Below are 17,120 nucleotides of genomic sequence, written 5' to 3'. Positions count from 1 at the left end.
TCCACTTCCTGATACTTTTCAAAGGTTCATGACTCTAGGTGAAATACTTTTAAGAAAGGTTAATTACTAGCTGCACTGAGGTGATCATTATAATCTGAAACATGAATGTACATACGGCAACCAATTTCATCTGAAGCATCAGGGCAATCAGGATTTCCATTACATTTCTTTTCGGCAGGAAAACAATATTTCTTGTTATGACATGTAAACCCTGGGTAGTAACATACAGGTTCGTTGCAGGGACTGGTTTTAGGTATACACTGTCCATAACACCACGTCTGATCTTCTGAACATCCTGAAATATTTCAATTACTTTTAATGTCTTAAATAGTTCAAGATGTGTAGTAGTTTTTTAATACCTTTAAATATAAGGGGTATAGGAAATGGTTGGGCAATGGCGGCAACGAGCTGATATAGATGAAGGTGTCCACCTACTGATATACTCTCTGCTGTACTGTAACGGAAATTTTTTGACTTATATATGAGCATCTATCAGCAATATTTTTCAGCAGTCAGTTATCGGCAACTCTCACAGGCAGTTGACTTTAATTTTTGCTGAGTGTCTGAAACGATCAATCATAAACATTACTGAGTATCTATGGGGTGAAAATCTTATTTCTTTTTTCAATATTAAGAAAATAGATTGCAGTCAAATCTATCTGTAAAGACAAATCTGTGGAAATGAAAATAAATGAACTTTGTTGACAGGGGGTCTCTCAACAAAAGAAAGTAAATTCACACTATCATAATTAAATGAGAATAAATAGTAGTGACCTCAATAAGACAATATAGTAATGGCCTTTATTTGGAGACAGGCTTCAGCATAGGTTTGACTGATTAGTGCATCTGATGTTTAAAAAACTTCATTTTTTGTGGCCCCCATTTCCACAACATGCCATAATACTGGGACCATAGTTATGGCCCAAGCTCCTATACTCTTGAACATGTCAGACCGCAGTACTAAGAATTCCTTCAAAGTTTGATTGAAATCCCACCAGTAGTTTCAGAAGTGTACCATAGATCACAGGTGGCAGTAACGTACCTAGGATACAGTATGGGTCCGTGAGCCATATACACTTAAATATATTACAATTATAATGTTTTCTTAGAAACAAAAATGCCGAAAAAGACATTTTGAACATTTTTTTTGTCCCTGTGACAATGAGCCATTAGAAAGGTCTTTATGAGCTTTTTGACATGTGCATTGTAAGCAGGTCCGTATTTTTTGTTTCAAAAAAAAATATTTCTTTAGAAATGGTTGGTGTCTTTTGGGCAAGTGAATGATCTTTCAGACGAATTTCACTTCAAAGCCGTTGCAAACCGTTTACACACAACGAGCGAGCAACGGCGTGAAAACGGTACTCTTTTCTCTTTCCAAATAAATCACACACATTTTACGCACCGAAGTCTTCCCCCTAAAACAAACCAAATGAACCGTGTCAGTTAAAAATAGCATTACAAGCGGTCATAATAGGCTAAATGCAAAATAACAGTACTAAAAATAAGGTTCAATCTACTTAGTTACTTACCAGTTGCTATTTAATTTGAATTTGGTAAATAATCTTCCTCTACCATAGCATTGTATTTGGTAGTGATCAGCCTATAAAGGCAATAAACAGTTCTTACCTGTTAGTGTCGAATTGGCCAGGGTCAAATTTACAAATAAGAGGCAATTTACAGATTGAAGTGCATCTTTGAACTTCAAATTAATAATAATTGCTAGAATTGAAGTTTCAATGGCTAGAATTGAGTTTCACTTATTCAAAGAAAACTAGTTGAGTAGCCTTGATCTTGAAATTATGACGTAATGACTCGCAGATGCAAATACATGCCTCCGTTGAGCTAGCTTAAAATGGAGTTGTCATTTAGCAGGGGACTCATGAAAACTGGAATAGTGAAAAAACGGTACGAAGGCACATACATTTGAGCTTATTTTCAGATTTTACAGTGTTTTCGGAATATAAAACCGTGTAGCAGTTGGGGATATCATTTGCAGGGAATTTTCTCCAGCGATTTGAAAATTGACAAATTTAGCTTTTTTCGTCATCAGTTTCCGTGACCGGGAGAGCACAAAATTCAGGTCTTGTAAACAGAAAACTAGATATTAGAGATGTATTGCAGATGGTTTGTAACGATAGACATACAGTCATCTTAATGTTGCAATATCTTTATTTCAGATGTGTGGTTACAGACTTTTGTGTGAGGTTTTGAAAGTTGGGTAGGCGACTCTAGGCCGAGAAGCTCCGAAAACTGTTAACTGCCTCCTTAAGAGCAAATTTTGAAAATTTTTAAGTTCTTCAATGTGCATTTATATGATGTCTGAGAGGTTTTCAGTATGATTTGTGAAGGGATATGAGTTTAAAAAATAATTTTGAAACAAAATGAGAGCTTTAAAGAGCAATAACTATGGGAAGATAACTGCTATTCAGACATGACAGTCAGTTTTACAGTGTTTTCAGTGTTATGACACCATTTTGCTTAGACAGATGCTTACTGTGACATTAAAGTCATCAAATAAGGCATTTAAATGCAAAATCATTGATTTCTATTAATTCAATAAGCTTTTTAACAGCACAATAGCGGCTCGGACTGTGGAACAGACCTCAGGGGTACTTTCGGCAGTATGTCCTCTGAATCAGTATTTCAGTGTTCGTTTCAGGATAGAATTTATGTACATATTGCATATACATAGACGCCAGTCACAGAACACAAAGTTCAGAAAATAGACATTTTTTCTCTGAAATAGATAGGTTTTGAAAGGTTTGTCTCAAAAATAACGTTTTTCTCATATTTCGTCATATTTCGCTTGGCAGCTGAACATACATTTTTATCTCTCTTAATTAAGGAAGCAGTAAAAAGTTTTCAGCTGTTAGTGTCGAATTGGCCAGGATCAAATTTACAAATAAGTCGCAATTTACGGATTGAAGTGAATATTTGAACTTTAAAATAATAGTAATTGCTAGAATTGAAGTTTCAGTGGCACGAATGGAGTTTCACTTATTTAAAGAAAATTAGTTTAGTAGCCTTGATCTTGAAATTATGACGTAACGACTTGCAGATGCAAATACATGCCTCCTCTGAGCTAGCTTAAAGTGGAGTTGTCATTTAGTAGGGGCCTCGGGAAAACTGGAATAGTGAGAAAACGGTACGGATGGCACATATATTTGAGCTTATTTTCAGATTTTACAGTGTTTCCGGAGTATGACACCGTGTAGCAGTTGAGGCTATTATTTGTAGGGAATTTTCTCCAGCGATTTGAAAATTGGCAAATTTAGCTTTTTTCGTCATCAGTTTCCGCGACCGGGAGAGCACAAAACTCAGGTCTTGTAAACAGAAAACTAGATATTAGAGATGTATTGCAGATGATTTGTAACGATAGACATACAGTCATCTTAATGTTGCAATATCTTTATTTCAGGTGTGTGGTTACAGACTTTTGTGTGAGGTTTTGAAAGTTGGGTAGGCAACTCTAGGCCGAGAAGCTCCGAAAACTGTTTTCAACATTGACCAGGGTCAAATTTACAAATAAGAGGCTATTTACGGATTAAAGTGCATATTTAAACTTTAAAAGAATAATAATTGCTAGAATTGAAGTTTCAGTGGCTACAATAATTGAGTTTCAATTATTTAAAGACAATTAGTTGAGTAGAGTTGATCTTGAAATTATGACGTAATGACTTGCAGATGCGAATACATGCCTCCGCTGAGCTAGCTTAAAATGGAGTTGTCATTTAGCAAGGGCCCCAGGAAAACTGGAATATTGAAAAAACGATACGGATGGCACAGATATTTGAGCTTTTTTTCAGATTTTACAGTGTTTCCGAAGTATGAAACCGTGTAGCAGTTGGGGCTACCTTTTGCAGGGAATTTTCTACAGCGATTTGAAAATTGGCAAATTTAGCTTTTTTCGCCATCAGTTTCCGTGACCGGGAGAGCACAAAATTCAGGTCTTGTAAACAAAAAACTAGATATTAGAGATGTATTGCAGATAGTTTGTAACGATAGACATACAGTCATCTTAATGTTGCAATATATTTATTTCAGATGTGTGGTTACAGACTTTTGTGTGAGGTTTTGAAAATTGGGTAGGCGACTCTAGGCCGAGAAGCTCTGAAAACTGTCTACTGCCTCCCATGGCAGACTGTAATGTAACAGGGGTTTCAAAGATTCTTAATTTTCTATTTTCTACAATGTATGCAATTAGATGCAAGTTTGCTGTACCTGGATGGTCAAACTTGTCACAAAACATGTAGCCTATGTACTTGAGCATTTATATACCCCATTTCCTCGGTCAAAGTAATTATGTTAAAGGAAAAAGCCACGACGAATTGCGTAATTTTACATAGCGGCCAGACTGCTAGTTGAATATATGCCGAAAATTATTTTGATGTGGACAGATCGGAGAGAGAGATAGGGTCACGTTCACTTAATGCTATGTACGTGAAAATGTTATGTTATGTTTAAATTAATTAAAAGACTGTTACTATGTTAAATAAAACTGTTGAAAAGGTTATGATCTGTTGTATTAAATGATCACGTTACGTTGCAACGCGCGTTTCTGGAGCCGCAGACAGGATGAACCTTTGGAACGTTGTCAGGGCACTTCGATGAGGTACGCAATACCACTAGAAGATCACGTCGAGAAACAAGGTTAGTAAATTGTCTATTCTATTTGCTTGTTTAAAAGCAGACAACGCATCAGCAAATATTTCGAGATTTGGCTATTCAATTAAAAGATGTTTCCATCGCATTATGACTCAGGGTGTACAACATATGGTTTCAAAATTTGATAGTAATTCAGGAGATTTTTGTCATGGGTAAAATCAATAGAAAAATATACTGTTCTGAATGATTTAAATGATGAGAGAAAGAAATTAATCTGCTATCAAACTGCAACAGGGCCAATGTCAGATTTTATACATAGAATTATGAACGAAAATCAAGATTGTACTTGGGCTGCTTTGTAAAATGCTTTATCTACGTGATTTTCTGAGGTACACGACTCACAGCATGCTTTATATTTTTTGCTAAAGTAAAACAAAAACCTGGTGAAAATGTAAATGTTTATGCTGAAAGGTTATTTACTCTGGCAGAAGATGCTTATGAAAACCAAGATCAAGGTCAAAATCATACTGCAAATTTAGTAATTATTCAGAAACAATTAATAGGTCATTTTATTGACGGTTTATCAGAAGATTTTCTTAAAATGGAGGTTATGCGTGATTCACCGGAAACTTTACAGGCTTTACAGGCTACAGTAACGTCAGCTATGAATGAACAAAATTTAAGAAATCGGTTTAATTTACTATATGGAAATGTTACTAGCCAGCAAAATTCTTCAGAAACTTGTCAAAAAGCTAAAGATTTAGATCACATTCAGTCACAAAATCGTTGTCAATATTGCCGTAGGCTAGGTCATAATGTCAAGGAATGTAGGACACGTCAGAAATATGTTCATGCAGTATTATTACGAAAGAAAGCCACTAGACATATGCAGAAATTTAGCCAAAATAAATTTCAAAATAATTATGGTTGGAAAAAACGTATCAATTGCTGGAATTGTGGAAAGTTAGGACATATTATGAGTGAATGTAGAAGTGTATTGAGACCTAAAAGGAACATATTTAGGCACTAAAACTAAAATCTTCCTGTCATAAAGAAATCGATGGTAGGAAAAATGATTTATCAACATATTTTATAGTGCTAGCAGGGAATCCAAACTCTTGTACAATTAAAATAGGGAAACAGAAGATTAGAGCATTAGTAGACTCTGGAGCAGAAGTCTCATTAATTAATGACAAGACATATGAGTCATTAAATAGGAAGCCTAAACTATTTAAGAATCATAAAGTTTCATTTCAGTCTGTAAATGGTAATTCATTTCATGTAGATGGATACACCAATCTTATTTTTCGAATAGGTGGAGAACAAATAGAACATAAATTTTGTTATATCAAATATGAATAGAAAAGCAATACTTGGAAGGGAATTTCTCATTCAGAACAAATGCATTTATTTTGATCTTTTATCAATGAGTGTTAAAAATAGCTATGTCTCATTACAGGAAGATGTGCATATTGCTTCAGTAGTTAGATTTCTTACAGTTACTGTAATTAAACCTCAGACAGTGCAGATTTGTCCAGGACAATTAAGAAAAAACTCTTAACTAAAGAAATTTAAAACATGAATTAAAAAGTGTTGAAAATGGTTATCTTAGTAAAGAACTTGGTTTAATGGTAGCTAATTCATTCATAAAGTTACGAAAGCATCGAAGGTTTCCTGTTATGTTAGTAAATTCTACAAATAGAACAATTAAATTAAGAAAAGGGTGTGCCGTCGCAACTGTTGAACGAATTGATGAAAAATGTATAGCTTCCGTTTCTGATGTCAATAAATTATCAAACAATTAGGGTGAAAAATAAAAAGATAATACAAAAGAAATAATAGCATCTAAAGAACACTTTCAGTATGTTCAAACAAATAGGGACGTTTTTGAGAATAATGACTCAGAGTTGTCACAGACAGACTCGATTACAATGAAAATTCCGACTGTAGAACATGAACCGATAAATTATTATTATTATACCAGATTTATATAGCGCCCTTTTCATGATCAATTTCACGTTCAAAGGCGCTTTAAATAGTTCAAATGTAGCCACACAGGGCGCATAATTCATCCTCTACTAGTACAGACACAGAGCGATCTGACCAGAGGGACAGAGTGAGACAAAGCCCCCACGACAGAGCGATCAGAAATCAGATACAGGCTTGTCCGGCTAACTTAGCCTAGCTCGTTGCGAATAGACAGCCTGGTTCTTTAACATGCCCAGTGTATAGCACTGATACACACAAGGATTGCCTGGGTTCCTGACCAGTACACCTCTAGTTGGGTGGGAAACACTGAAAAGCGTTTCTGAAAATTCCCGAGTAGCTGTCGGGGATCGAACCCCCGACCTCAGGATTGGAAGGCCAGTGTGCAAACCACTGAGCTATCCGTCCACCTAAAGCTAAATACTTTACAACCCTTGACTGTCGCTCTGGATTTTGGCAAATACCAATCGATGAAAAAGATAAAGAAAAAACTGCATTTACCACATCATGGTACTCTTCGAATTTATTGTTATGTGCTTCGGATTAGTTAACGCCCCAGGGGTGTTCCAGAAATTAATGTCTAAAGTCTTAGAGGGTCTAGATTTCTCTGTCGCCTATCCGGACGCTTACTTAATCTTCAGTAAAACATTAGAAGAACACAAACGCCACTTAAACAATATCTTTCTAAGGTTACGAGATCACAAACTTAAACTGAAAAAGTGTCAATTCATGCAGCCTAAAACCGAATACCTACGTTTTGTCATGATAGATGAAGACGGTAAAAGACCAAACCCTGATAAAGTTTTCATCGTAGGTTCATACCCTCATTTTCAGAAATAGCAGAACCCCTTATAACCTAACAAGGAAAAAGTCTCCATTTTTTGACAGAAGAATGTCAGAAAACAATTAACAGCTTTCCCCTTCTTGTCCTACCCAAATCCAAACAAGCCAAATACTTTGTACACCGATGCTAGTGATAGTCATGTGGCTGCATGCTTAACTCAAGCCTGTAATTCAGCCCGCCCGCTTAGCTCAGTAGGTAAGAGCGTTGGTCTATGGATCGCGGGGTCGTGAGTTCGATCCTCGGGCGGGGCGTATGTTCTCCGTGACTATTTGATAAACGACATTGTGTCTGAAATCATTAGTCCTCCACCTCTGGTTCATGTGGGGAAGTTGGCAGTTACTTGCGGAGAACAGGTTTGTACTGGTACAGAATCCAGGAACACTGGTTAGGTTAACTGCCCGCCGTTACTTGACTGACATACTGTTGAAAAACGGCGTTAAACCTAAAACAAACAAACAAACAAACACACAAGCCTGTAATTCACCAGAATCAGATGAAAATAAAGAAAGACCTATATATTTTCTGTCTCATAAACTAAGTGATACTCAAAGGAAATACAGCACTACTGTGAAGGAGGCATTTGAAATCATTTATGCATTACAAGGTCTAGATTTTTGTACACAACGCTGAATTTACAATCAAGTCTGACCATGCCCCGCTTCAATATTTATTAAATTCTCCCATGCAAAACAAGAAAATTCAGTTATGGGCATTGTCTATGCTCTGAGTGGTTACAACTGTAAGATAGAGTATCTTCCAGGAAAAGCAAATATTATTGCTGATTTCTTTTCACGACCGCCGGAATCTGAAAATAAACAAACAAAAAATGAGCCGGACATTGAACCAGAAATTAATGACAATACCTACAAAATTGCTGACAAATATACAGTTAAAAGCATAAATGTTATAAACTCTAACAATTTAAACCCAAAAGAAGTAGCTAACAAAGAATATCCAAAACAAGATCCTTTAGTAGAAACGGTCCGAGAATTTGCAGAGTTAGATATAAGATTAGATCAAGATAAAGATCCAACAATTGTTCAGATGAAAATGCATCTTAAGGTGGATCGATACCTTACTCGTCAAATATGGCATTCCCTCCGATTTTGATGAAACTTGGTCCAACTGTAGCACTATAGCTCTAAAATATTTTTCCGTCGTCTTGGCAACAATGCTTTATCAGTGATGACGTCAAGAACGTCACAACGTAGGGCGCCAAAATGTCGAAATACTGCCGTTTTGAGTCCTCTAAAATGCCTAATTATGATTTCAAATCAGCGAAACTGTATATTTTGAAACTTTATTTAATTTATATTAGGACTAGCGTGTTTGTAAGTGGTATCGCACCATATTACAACGGACATTTATCATTTGATAAAGCAAACCATGTTCCGTCTGATATAAAATTTTGACAAAAAATCGGCAAATATACGCGAAAATGACATCTTTAAAAATCTACAGGCCCATTAAAAGTCTGAATTTCGGCACAAGTGATCAATTTGCAAATGAAATGTCAAATAAAAAAGGGAACTTTACGTTTTCAGTTTTTCACAATATTGTGTTGAAGACAAACTGTCCTTCCGATTTTTGGACGTACAACTCAACGTTTTGACGTTAGGTGCCAAGTACGTAAAGCGCGCCATAACAATTTGATATCTATACACGTGTTTGTTCTTCGTTCTACAAGGAGACCACATAATAAGCAAATATAACTAAGGGTAAATTAATTGTAAACTTTGATATCGTATCGTGCGTAGTTGATAAAAAAGTAAGTGAATGTTATAAGGACAGTTCCAGAATTAATTGTATGGGAGGGTCGGAAGGCAATTTTGGAAAGAAAAAGAAGAAAAAAAAACACCACCCATACTTTTTTTATTTTCCTCCAACACCACTCCCCATGATTTTTGATTTTCCTCCGCCCCCACTACCTATAATTATGAATTGTCTACTAACTCCCACCACCTACAATTACTAAATGTACAAAAATCGAAACATGGAGAGAGTCTGTGGAATTTACCGTTTTCCCTTTCTACATCTCAAAAACGTCTAAGAGTCACCAAACTGCTTCATTCCGCTTTGAAAATTTGCCGTTAGAATGGAAAAATGTCTAAACCCCACCCATCTGATTTATTATAAGCTCACCTGTAAAACATGTTCGTTTACAGCTTCCAACCCAGCACTTCAAGAAATGAGTCACCAGAACAAGTGAAACAATCGTCATTACATACCTGTTGGTGTTTAAGCGTTAACATCCTTTCTTATTTTTGAAACCATGAATATAATATTAAATACTCGAATAAAAAAATCATATTAAGAGCCTGTGACGGTCGAACAGACACGATATAAATTCAAGCTCTTAAGCATGCATTTTTATTTGGTTGTAGAGCATTTTGTTAACAATAACATAAAAGCTTCAACACAATGTTGACGCAGAAATATAACACTAAAACGTAATTTTCTATAAGCATTCGGTCATTACCGAAGGAACATCATGGAAGGCACATGCTGTTTTCCCGCCAAAATACAAAGAAGGAACGTCTGCTTCCCTATCTGTCAAGAAGACCCGATATTTACGCATATTCAAGCCGAATTTCAATTACGTTTCCAGCTTGACGTTTACATCTTCCGAACAGTGTACGAAAATGTATATAGTGATCTAGCACAGTTTCTATTTAAATATAGTACATGTATCGGAAGAATCATATTGTGTAAACATACATGTATCATGCCTTCATGCCCTGACGCCGACAAGACTTGTGATTTATTTGAACAGTCATGATTTATGAAAATTCAGTCATCCGTTTTTCAAATAATAGAGTCAGTGGCGCAGTGGTTAGCAGGTTGTACTACAACGCCAGCGGTCCGGGTTCGATTCCCGGTCGCGGCTGATATCCCGACTAGTGTTCAGTGCCGGGTGATATGCTTAAATTGGTACTGTTTCCAGCAGTATCGGCCTAGACTGGATGCTGGGGAGGTAAATATGACACCTGCCGTGGGCTCGGCTGGAAATAAGTTGTTCCATCCATTCCAGGTGGGGACTTTCGTCGACTACCCACGTTAAACAAGAAACTTTAACTTTAACTTTTTTTAATGATTTCACGCAGTACATGTTTTAGTAATCTTTTAAAGGCATTGACCTCTAGATCCTACGACAACAAAAAAGAAATAACATAGATATCAAAAATTATTGCTATAATTCTTAAGGTTTTAAAACTACTCTCTTGATGTGGTAGTTTAAGACAGATTAGAAACAAAAAATCGTGTTCTAATGGTAAAAACTTGACTGACTTCAAGCGAAAAGCTGGAGACCAGTGCCTTTAAATGGCTAAACGTGAAAATATCTTGTGATTTTTGTCTACATACTGTTTAACCTATAATGGAAATAAAGTAAGACTGGTTATATTTAGGAAAAGGTGTGAAATATTTCGCATGTCACATTTTTTGTTTTACTTCAGCGTAATGTAGGTTTTTAAAAAAAATCTTTTTACGATGCTGGCTTTGTTATTTATACTTCTAACTGCAAAAATGCACTTATTTATGATAGGTCTGTCTATTATTTACATTAATCTGGGGGCAAAATATGACTGGAAACTAACAGAAGATAAGTTCATATTGCAAATCAGATAAGCATGCAGGTATTTTAAAGAAACCGATGTTCGCGATTTTTTACAGTTTAACTTTGCAGTGGTGCATAAGCGATTTAACTGAAAAATGTAGTTCAAATACATGTTAAGCCACGTATTAGAAGAGAAAACATTTGCGTAACTCTGTAGTAAATATAATTGTATGCAACATTAGTGACTTCACATAATTGTAAACGGGAATGACTGCTGGGAATATTATACTGTTGGTTTTCTTACAGATTTACACATTTTGTTGCGGAAAAAAAAGGTTTCCGAATCGGCTAGTGCTTCACAAATATATCAAAATACCTGAGGCAGATATGTCCTTAATATCGATGATGACGATATAACAATTCCGTCGGCATTGGATAATGAAATCGGTATGATTTATCAACATATGATTTTGTGTGGAATTGCACGATGAATCTGTACGCCTGTTTTAAGTAGTCGTGCGGCATGTAAAAATTCGACTAATATTAGGGAAAAGTGATTTAAATGCAAGAAAAAAAAAATACTCAATTTACGCATATTTCGTTTCGGCCTGCTTCGATGTCATTTAGCTACATTCTATTTCTTTTTCCCCGGTTCAGTTTTTGGTGCGTATGCGAAACAGCCATTACTAAGATACTCATACGCGCAACGTGCCAGACAGAATATACGTGCGAATGAAGGGCGGGATTAAGGACACTGACTGCAAATTCAGCGGGAACGAGACAAAAATAAAAACAAAACGAAATATTAAATGAACATAAATAAAAGGAAAGATCATATTTCTTAGATCGGTGATGTCAAAATTAGGTTCCGTGTATCGCGGGCAGTTAAGTAGCGACTTGTAGTTAAAAAGGAAGGAAAATGTTCTTGCGTGAAACCCAGATAGCTGGTAGTGCGTCAATGATGCATAATAATTTCCCTAAGTTGTTGGCTCATGAATACAGTTGAAATGGACCTAAACTATAATGCAAACGTCCAAAGCACAACGATGCAAATAATAAGCAACGTCGATAAAACGTTGCGTTTTACGTCCAAAAGTCCAAAAATCGGAAGGACAGTTTGTCTTCAACACAATATTGTGAAAAACTGAAAACGTAAAGTTCCCTTTTTTATTTGACATTTCATTTGCAAATTGATCACTTGTGCTGAAAATCAGACTTTTAATGGGCCTGTAGATTTTTAAAGATGTCATTTTTGCGTATATTTGCCGATTTTTTGTCACAATTTTATATCAGAAGGAAATTGGTTGCTCAATAAAATTATAAATGTCCGTTGTAATGTGGTGCGATACCACTTAAAAACACACTAGTCCATATGTGAATTAGATAAAGTATCATATTGTGAAGTTTCGCTTTTTTTAAATCTTAATTAGATATTTTAGAAGACCTATTACGGCGGATTTTGGGCATTTGTGCGCCCTACGTTGCGACGTTCGTGACGTCATCACTGATTATTTATTGTTGCCAAGACGACTGAAAAACAAAAAAGGAACCATAGCGCTATAGTTGGACCAAGTTTCATCAAAATCGGAAGGAATGTCATATTTGATGAATAAGGTATCGACCCACCTAAAGCATGGTGACCCAAATAAGGCTGAATTCAAGAAGTATTTAGAGGTAGACAATGCTCTGTACTATATTTCGAACCCAGATGAAGAACCAGTTATGAGACTATATGTTCCTAGTCACTTGAAATCATTAGTCATAAAAGAATATCACAACAATGGTCATCCCGGTACACAGCGTTTGTTTGCAACTATAAAAGCAAAGTACTACCGGCCAAATATGTTTAAAGAACTTAATAGATATGTTACAACTTGTGTTGATTACCAAGCTAGAAATTTTACGGTTAAAGCCATCTTAAGAGGAACGAATATTGCACCATTTGTAATTGTTTCAAAAGACATGTGTGATCCGTATGAGAAAACACTTTGTGGCAATCGTTACATCATTTGTTTTGTTGACATGTTCAGTGGTTTTCCGGAAGCCTTTGCAGCTCCTGACAAAAGTACAAATACAGTTATAGACTTAGCGGGTGTTAAGTGCTGTGTGGAGGCCGTAAAAAGTCGCCCCGACTTTATCTCAGTGTTGTTATATTTTCTGGTCCTTCGGGATCATTGATTTCAACTCATTTAGATTTGAAGATTGAATAACGGTTAAGCCGGTGCTAGCGGATGTGGGCAGTGTTGCATTTTCCATTACTGCTCATGAAAAGACTCAATCAAACCAAGTCTGCAATTTTCACTGTTTGCCTTGTTCTCGGTGCTTCCGAGGGATCTACTTTCCAGATTTTATTTACTTCTGAATGAAATATATCCTAGATATGAATATCCTCTCCGGATTATTCATGACCGAGGGTCAGAATTTACAAGTTCTGCCTTTAGGGAGGTTCTGAAATAGTTAAATATTGACAATGTATCATGTACAGCATACCACCCTGAAAGTATTGCAAAGCAAGAACGAATGCACAGCGTTCTGCATGACATTTTAGCAAAAAAAGTTCAAGATAATACACGTGAATGGGATCTTCATCTTAATATGTCTTTAGCAGGCATACGTCACAATATTTCTTCAAGTTCGAAGTTCACACCTTTCTATTTAGTCTATAACAGAGACCGGGTTTTATCTATTGACAATTTGCTAAAGCCTAGAGCTAAATTACATGGCGAAGAGTTTCACAAGATAGTTCTTCAAGAACAACATTCAAGTTTCCTTACGGCTTATAGACATTTAAAACGCTCAAAAAGAAAACATAAGGCACAAGTAGACAAAAAAGCAAAATACATTAAGTTCGAAATAAAGGATACTGTGCATTATAAGAACTATCAAAGAAAAAAAACAAGCTTGAAGATCGTTGGAAATCACATTACAGAATTCTTGAACAAAAAGGTCCAGTTGCATATCTAATTAAGAATCAGCTTGACAACTCAGTTGTTCAAGTGCATGCAGATCAGATTAGGCTTGCTGACATTGCTGAATGGCCCGAACGCAAAGCTGTTAAAGGTTATCCACGACGGAGGGTTAATTATGCAATACCTTCCGATGATTCTAGCTCAAGCAGTAATGATGAATCTGACGTTTCTGATACTGAAAAATCAAACAAAATTAGAAAAGTTAAAATGCATTAATAGGGTCCGTCAAGAACGTGAAAATTCTTCCTCAGAAGAAAACATTTAAGAGAACAGAGTAGGGAACAAAATAACTCAGAAACTGAACACACTGCAAGCAATACTGGCGAAAATTCAGCTAGTATGAGTAACAATACAAAAGAAAAACATTACCTTGATAATGAATACCGCATGGAATCAAGTGCTTCGCATTCTGATCTATCCACAGAGACTGATGACATGGATACACAGTCTTTGTCAAAGAGTCTGAAAATAATCAAAGTAATATGGTTATTGAAAGTGTAACAAGACACACAATGACATCTAGTCCTGTAATCAAACATGAAGATGATGACAAACAAAAATGTTTGCAAATGATATTAAGTTACATGGCTGAGAGTGAAAAAAGTAAAAATGATATGATGCAAGGTCTGATTAAAAATTCTGTTAGGCCTTAGCTGCTCGACAATTGTTTAAGGACTTACGCAAAGGTCCTACCTTTGAGAATAACATGCTAATTTATAGCATAAAAATGATACACAACAGATTGCTAAGATAAAGTAGCGCTATACGATAACGTTGATAATTCAAAATGACTTCACCAAGGTCAATCTGACTAAAGTACATCTCCTATTACGCTACGCATAGGATCTGACAACGAGCTATTGATGGCCTCGTTCTGACGACCCTTCCGCTAGCCAATCAAAAACTAACTTACAAAATTCTGCAAGCTTTAAAAATCATTGGCTTTTGATATCTATAATTTTTATGTCGAAAGACGTTAGATGGCCGGTTAGCTCAGTCGGTAGGGCACTTGCTCAGTAAGCGAGAGGTCCCAGGTTCGAGCCCTGGATTGACTGCAAATTTTTCTTACTCTTTGACATTCGAACAAGTTGTCTGATTGGTTCAAATAAAAATAGTTTTGCGAAAATAAAAATAGCAATACTGGAAATCCAAAATATACAGAAGACGAATGTGAATGGGTCGTTCTCAGATCTTCGTTTAGAAGATCAAGTACTTTAGTCAGATTGTCACCAAGGTGTATATACATATACACTGTATTGTTTTTGTAAATATCTTCGATTATAGTTCTTGATCATACATATGTTATTACAATTACTGGGTTTTGGTTACATTCCTCATGCATAGAGCTATATTTTCTGCAGAGTAAAAGGTTAGTAGAAAAAATTAAGATACGACCTCAAAGTAACATTTTTTTCTTTATTTCTGTTGAGAACAGAATACCTATGCTATTGTTTACATTTGTAATTATTGTTATCAGTATATTTCAACATCAAATCATTAAGCGTTCTGAGACCTGTGAGAACGATTATACCGTAATGTTCACTAGTTTAAACATATTTAGTATTGTAAGACACATGAAAACAGTCAGAATGTGAGGTTTACAATGATGGAAATTGATCTATGTTGACATTAAAGCATACTATTGCCTCGCTGGCATTTTAAATGTAAATTTTGTGCTCCGTTTCTGCAATTTAATGTAAATGGCAATCTGTAGAGAGTTAAAACCGGTGTCACGATAGGTTTCTCCACGCACCTGTTTATTGAAATCGGTGTCAGGGTAGATTTTTCCATGCACCTGTTTGCAGAACCGGTGTCAGGGTAGTTTTTCTTCCTCACACCTGTTTAAACGTAATTCCGAAGATTTAAGTTTTTTTAAAAAACAATTAAGTTATATTCAACCCATTTGAATTTTCTATATAAGATATTAATGTTTAATTAAAGCACGTACGTTTTGACCAGTTCTTAATGACGATTACAAAACAGATCTTAAAATAAGTCACCCCGATAAGCCAAAAAAGTATGGCTATGCAATTCGTAATTACTTTTATTTGTATATAGGTCACAAACAGGTAGATAGTTTTCCCTATATATTCTTTATAAAACTGACATTTTTTAAAGAGCTACCAAACATAGCTAGACCCATTTCAGACAACAAATCCCTACCTCATTTTAAAGAGGTATGATAAAAGTGATATAAAATGAAGAGAAAAGTATCTTCTAAGGGAGATTTCTCTGGTCACATTTGCTTCCTGTAAAATCACATCAAAATCACACTGCTGTGACCTGGAAGTACTACTCATACTAAAATTGAGCTTGGCTTCACCAAATACAACCTGCTCTCATTTTCCTACCAAAATGTCAAAAATACATCCACAATGAAATTTAAACAGTAACTAGCTTTAATTTAGACCTCTGTTGCCATGCCAAGTGAAAAATTAGTGTTCAAATACCTGGTAGCCATTACGGTACTAGACCAGATGGCTCCCACGCTGGTTCCTTTACTTTAGTTAGGCCTATAATATGATTTTTGTTGATTTAGATTTAGTGTTCTAAGACCTTTTTTGTGAGAACAAGCATATTGTTTTTCTAGCCATTTTAATAAAAGCAAAATTACCGTGATACATTTCCTTAAATAAACCAATTGTTATAGTCGTTTTAATTCTATTTCTTTCTATCAAGTACATGTTTCAAAGTTCATATCCTTAAAGTATCTAATTTAAAGTTATACTGTTAATATCTTGAAGTTAATGAACTTTAAAAAAAGTTAGCAATGTCACAAATGTTGTGAAATAAAAAGCAAAAATGCGGCAATAAGTACAAAAGAATTTTGTTATTCGTTTAACTATGTATCAAATTCACTTGCCCGAAAGATTTTGGCAAAATAATTCACAAAATATAAATCTGTTTACATACGCAAATTAAATGCTAAAGTATTTTTTAAATTTAAAACAACTTATATAAGTTAAAAGATAAATAAATAATGTACTTACCTTGCAATAACTTGAATACGTGTAATCATTCTTGTTATCCATTGTTATACCCTTTTATTATCTCTGAGTGCTCGTATTACGGTGGAATTCTAATTTCATTTTAAACCAAAAATTCTAAAAACACGGTCTGCTTCGAACGCAAGCAAAAGTACAATGGTCAGTTTATCTAA

The 17,120-nt window shown here is 35.4% G+C and overlaps 1 protein-coding gene and 1 non-coding gene across 2 annotated transcripts in view; one reads left to right on the top strand and one right to left on the bottom strand.

Annotated features, from left to right (window-relative positions):
- The window catches only part of LOC123540989 (uncharacterized), a 92,735-nt gene that overhangs the window by 18,026 nt on the left and 57,589 nt on the right, over positions 1–17,120 (bottom strand). The window contains exon 12 of the mRNA XM_053527249.1: positions 116–295. Coding sequence (XP_053383224.1) covers positions 116–295 — 180 coding nt within the window. The remainder of the gene's footprint in view (positions 1–115; positions 296–17,120) is intronic.
- On the top strand, positions 14,943–15,015 carry Trnat-agu (transfer RNA threonine (anticodon AGU)). Its single transcript has one exon. It is a non-coding gene; the product is annotated as a tRNA-Thr (tRNA).

The sequence above is a fragment of the Mercenaria mercenaria genome, chromosome 16 (assembly GCF_021730395.1).
Source record: "Mercenaria mercenaria strain notata chromosome 16, MADL_Memer_1, whole genome shotgun sequence".
NCBI lineage: Eukaryota > Metazoa > Mollusca > Bivalvia > Venerida > Veneridae > Mercenaria > Mercenaria mercenaria.
This window is presented reverse-complemented; position numbering and strand designations above follow the sequence as displayed.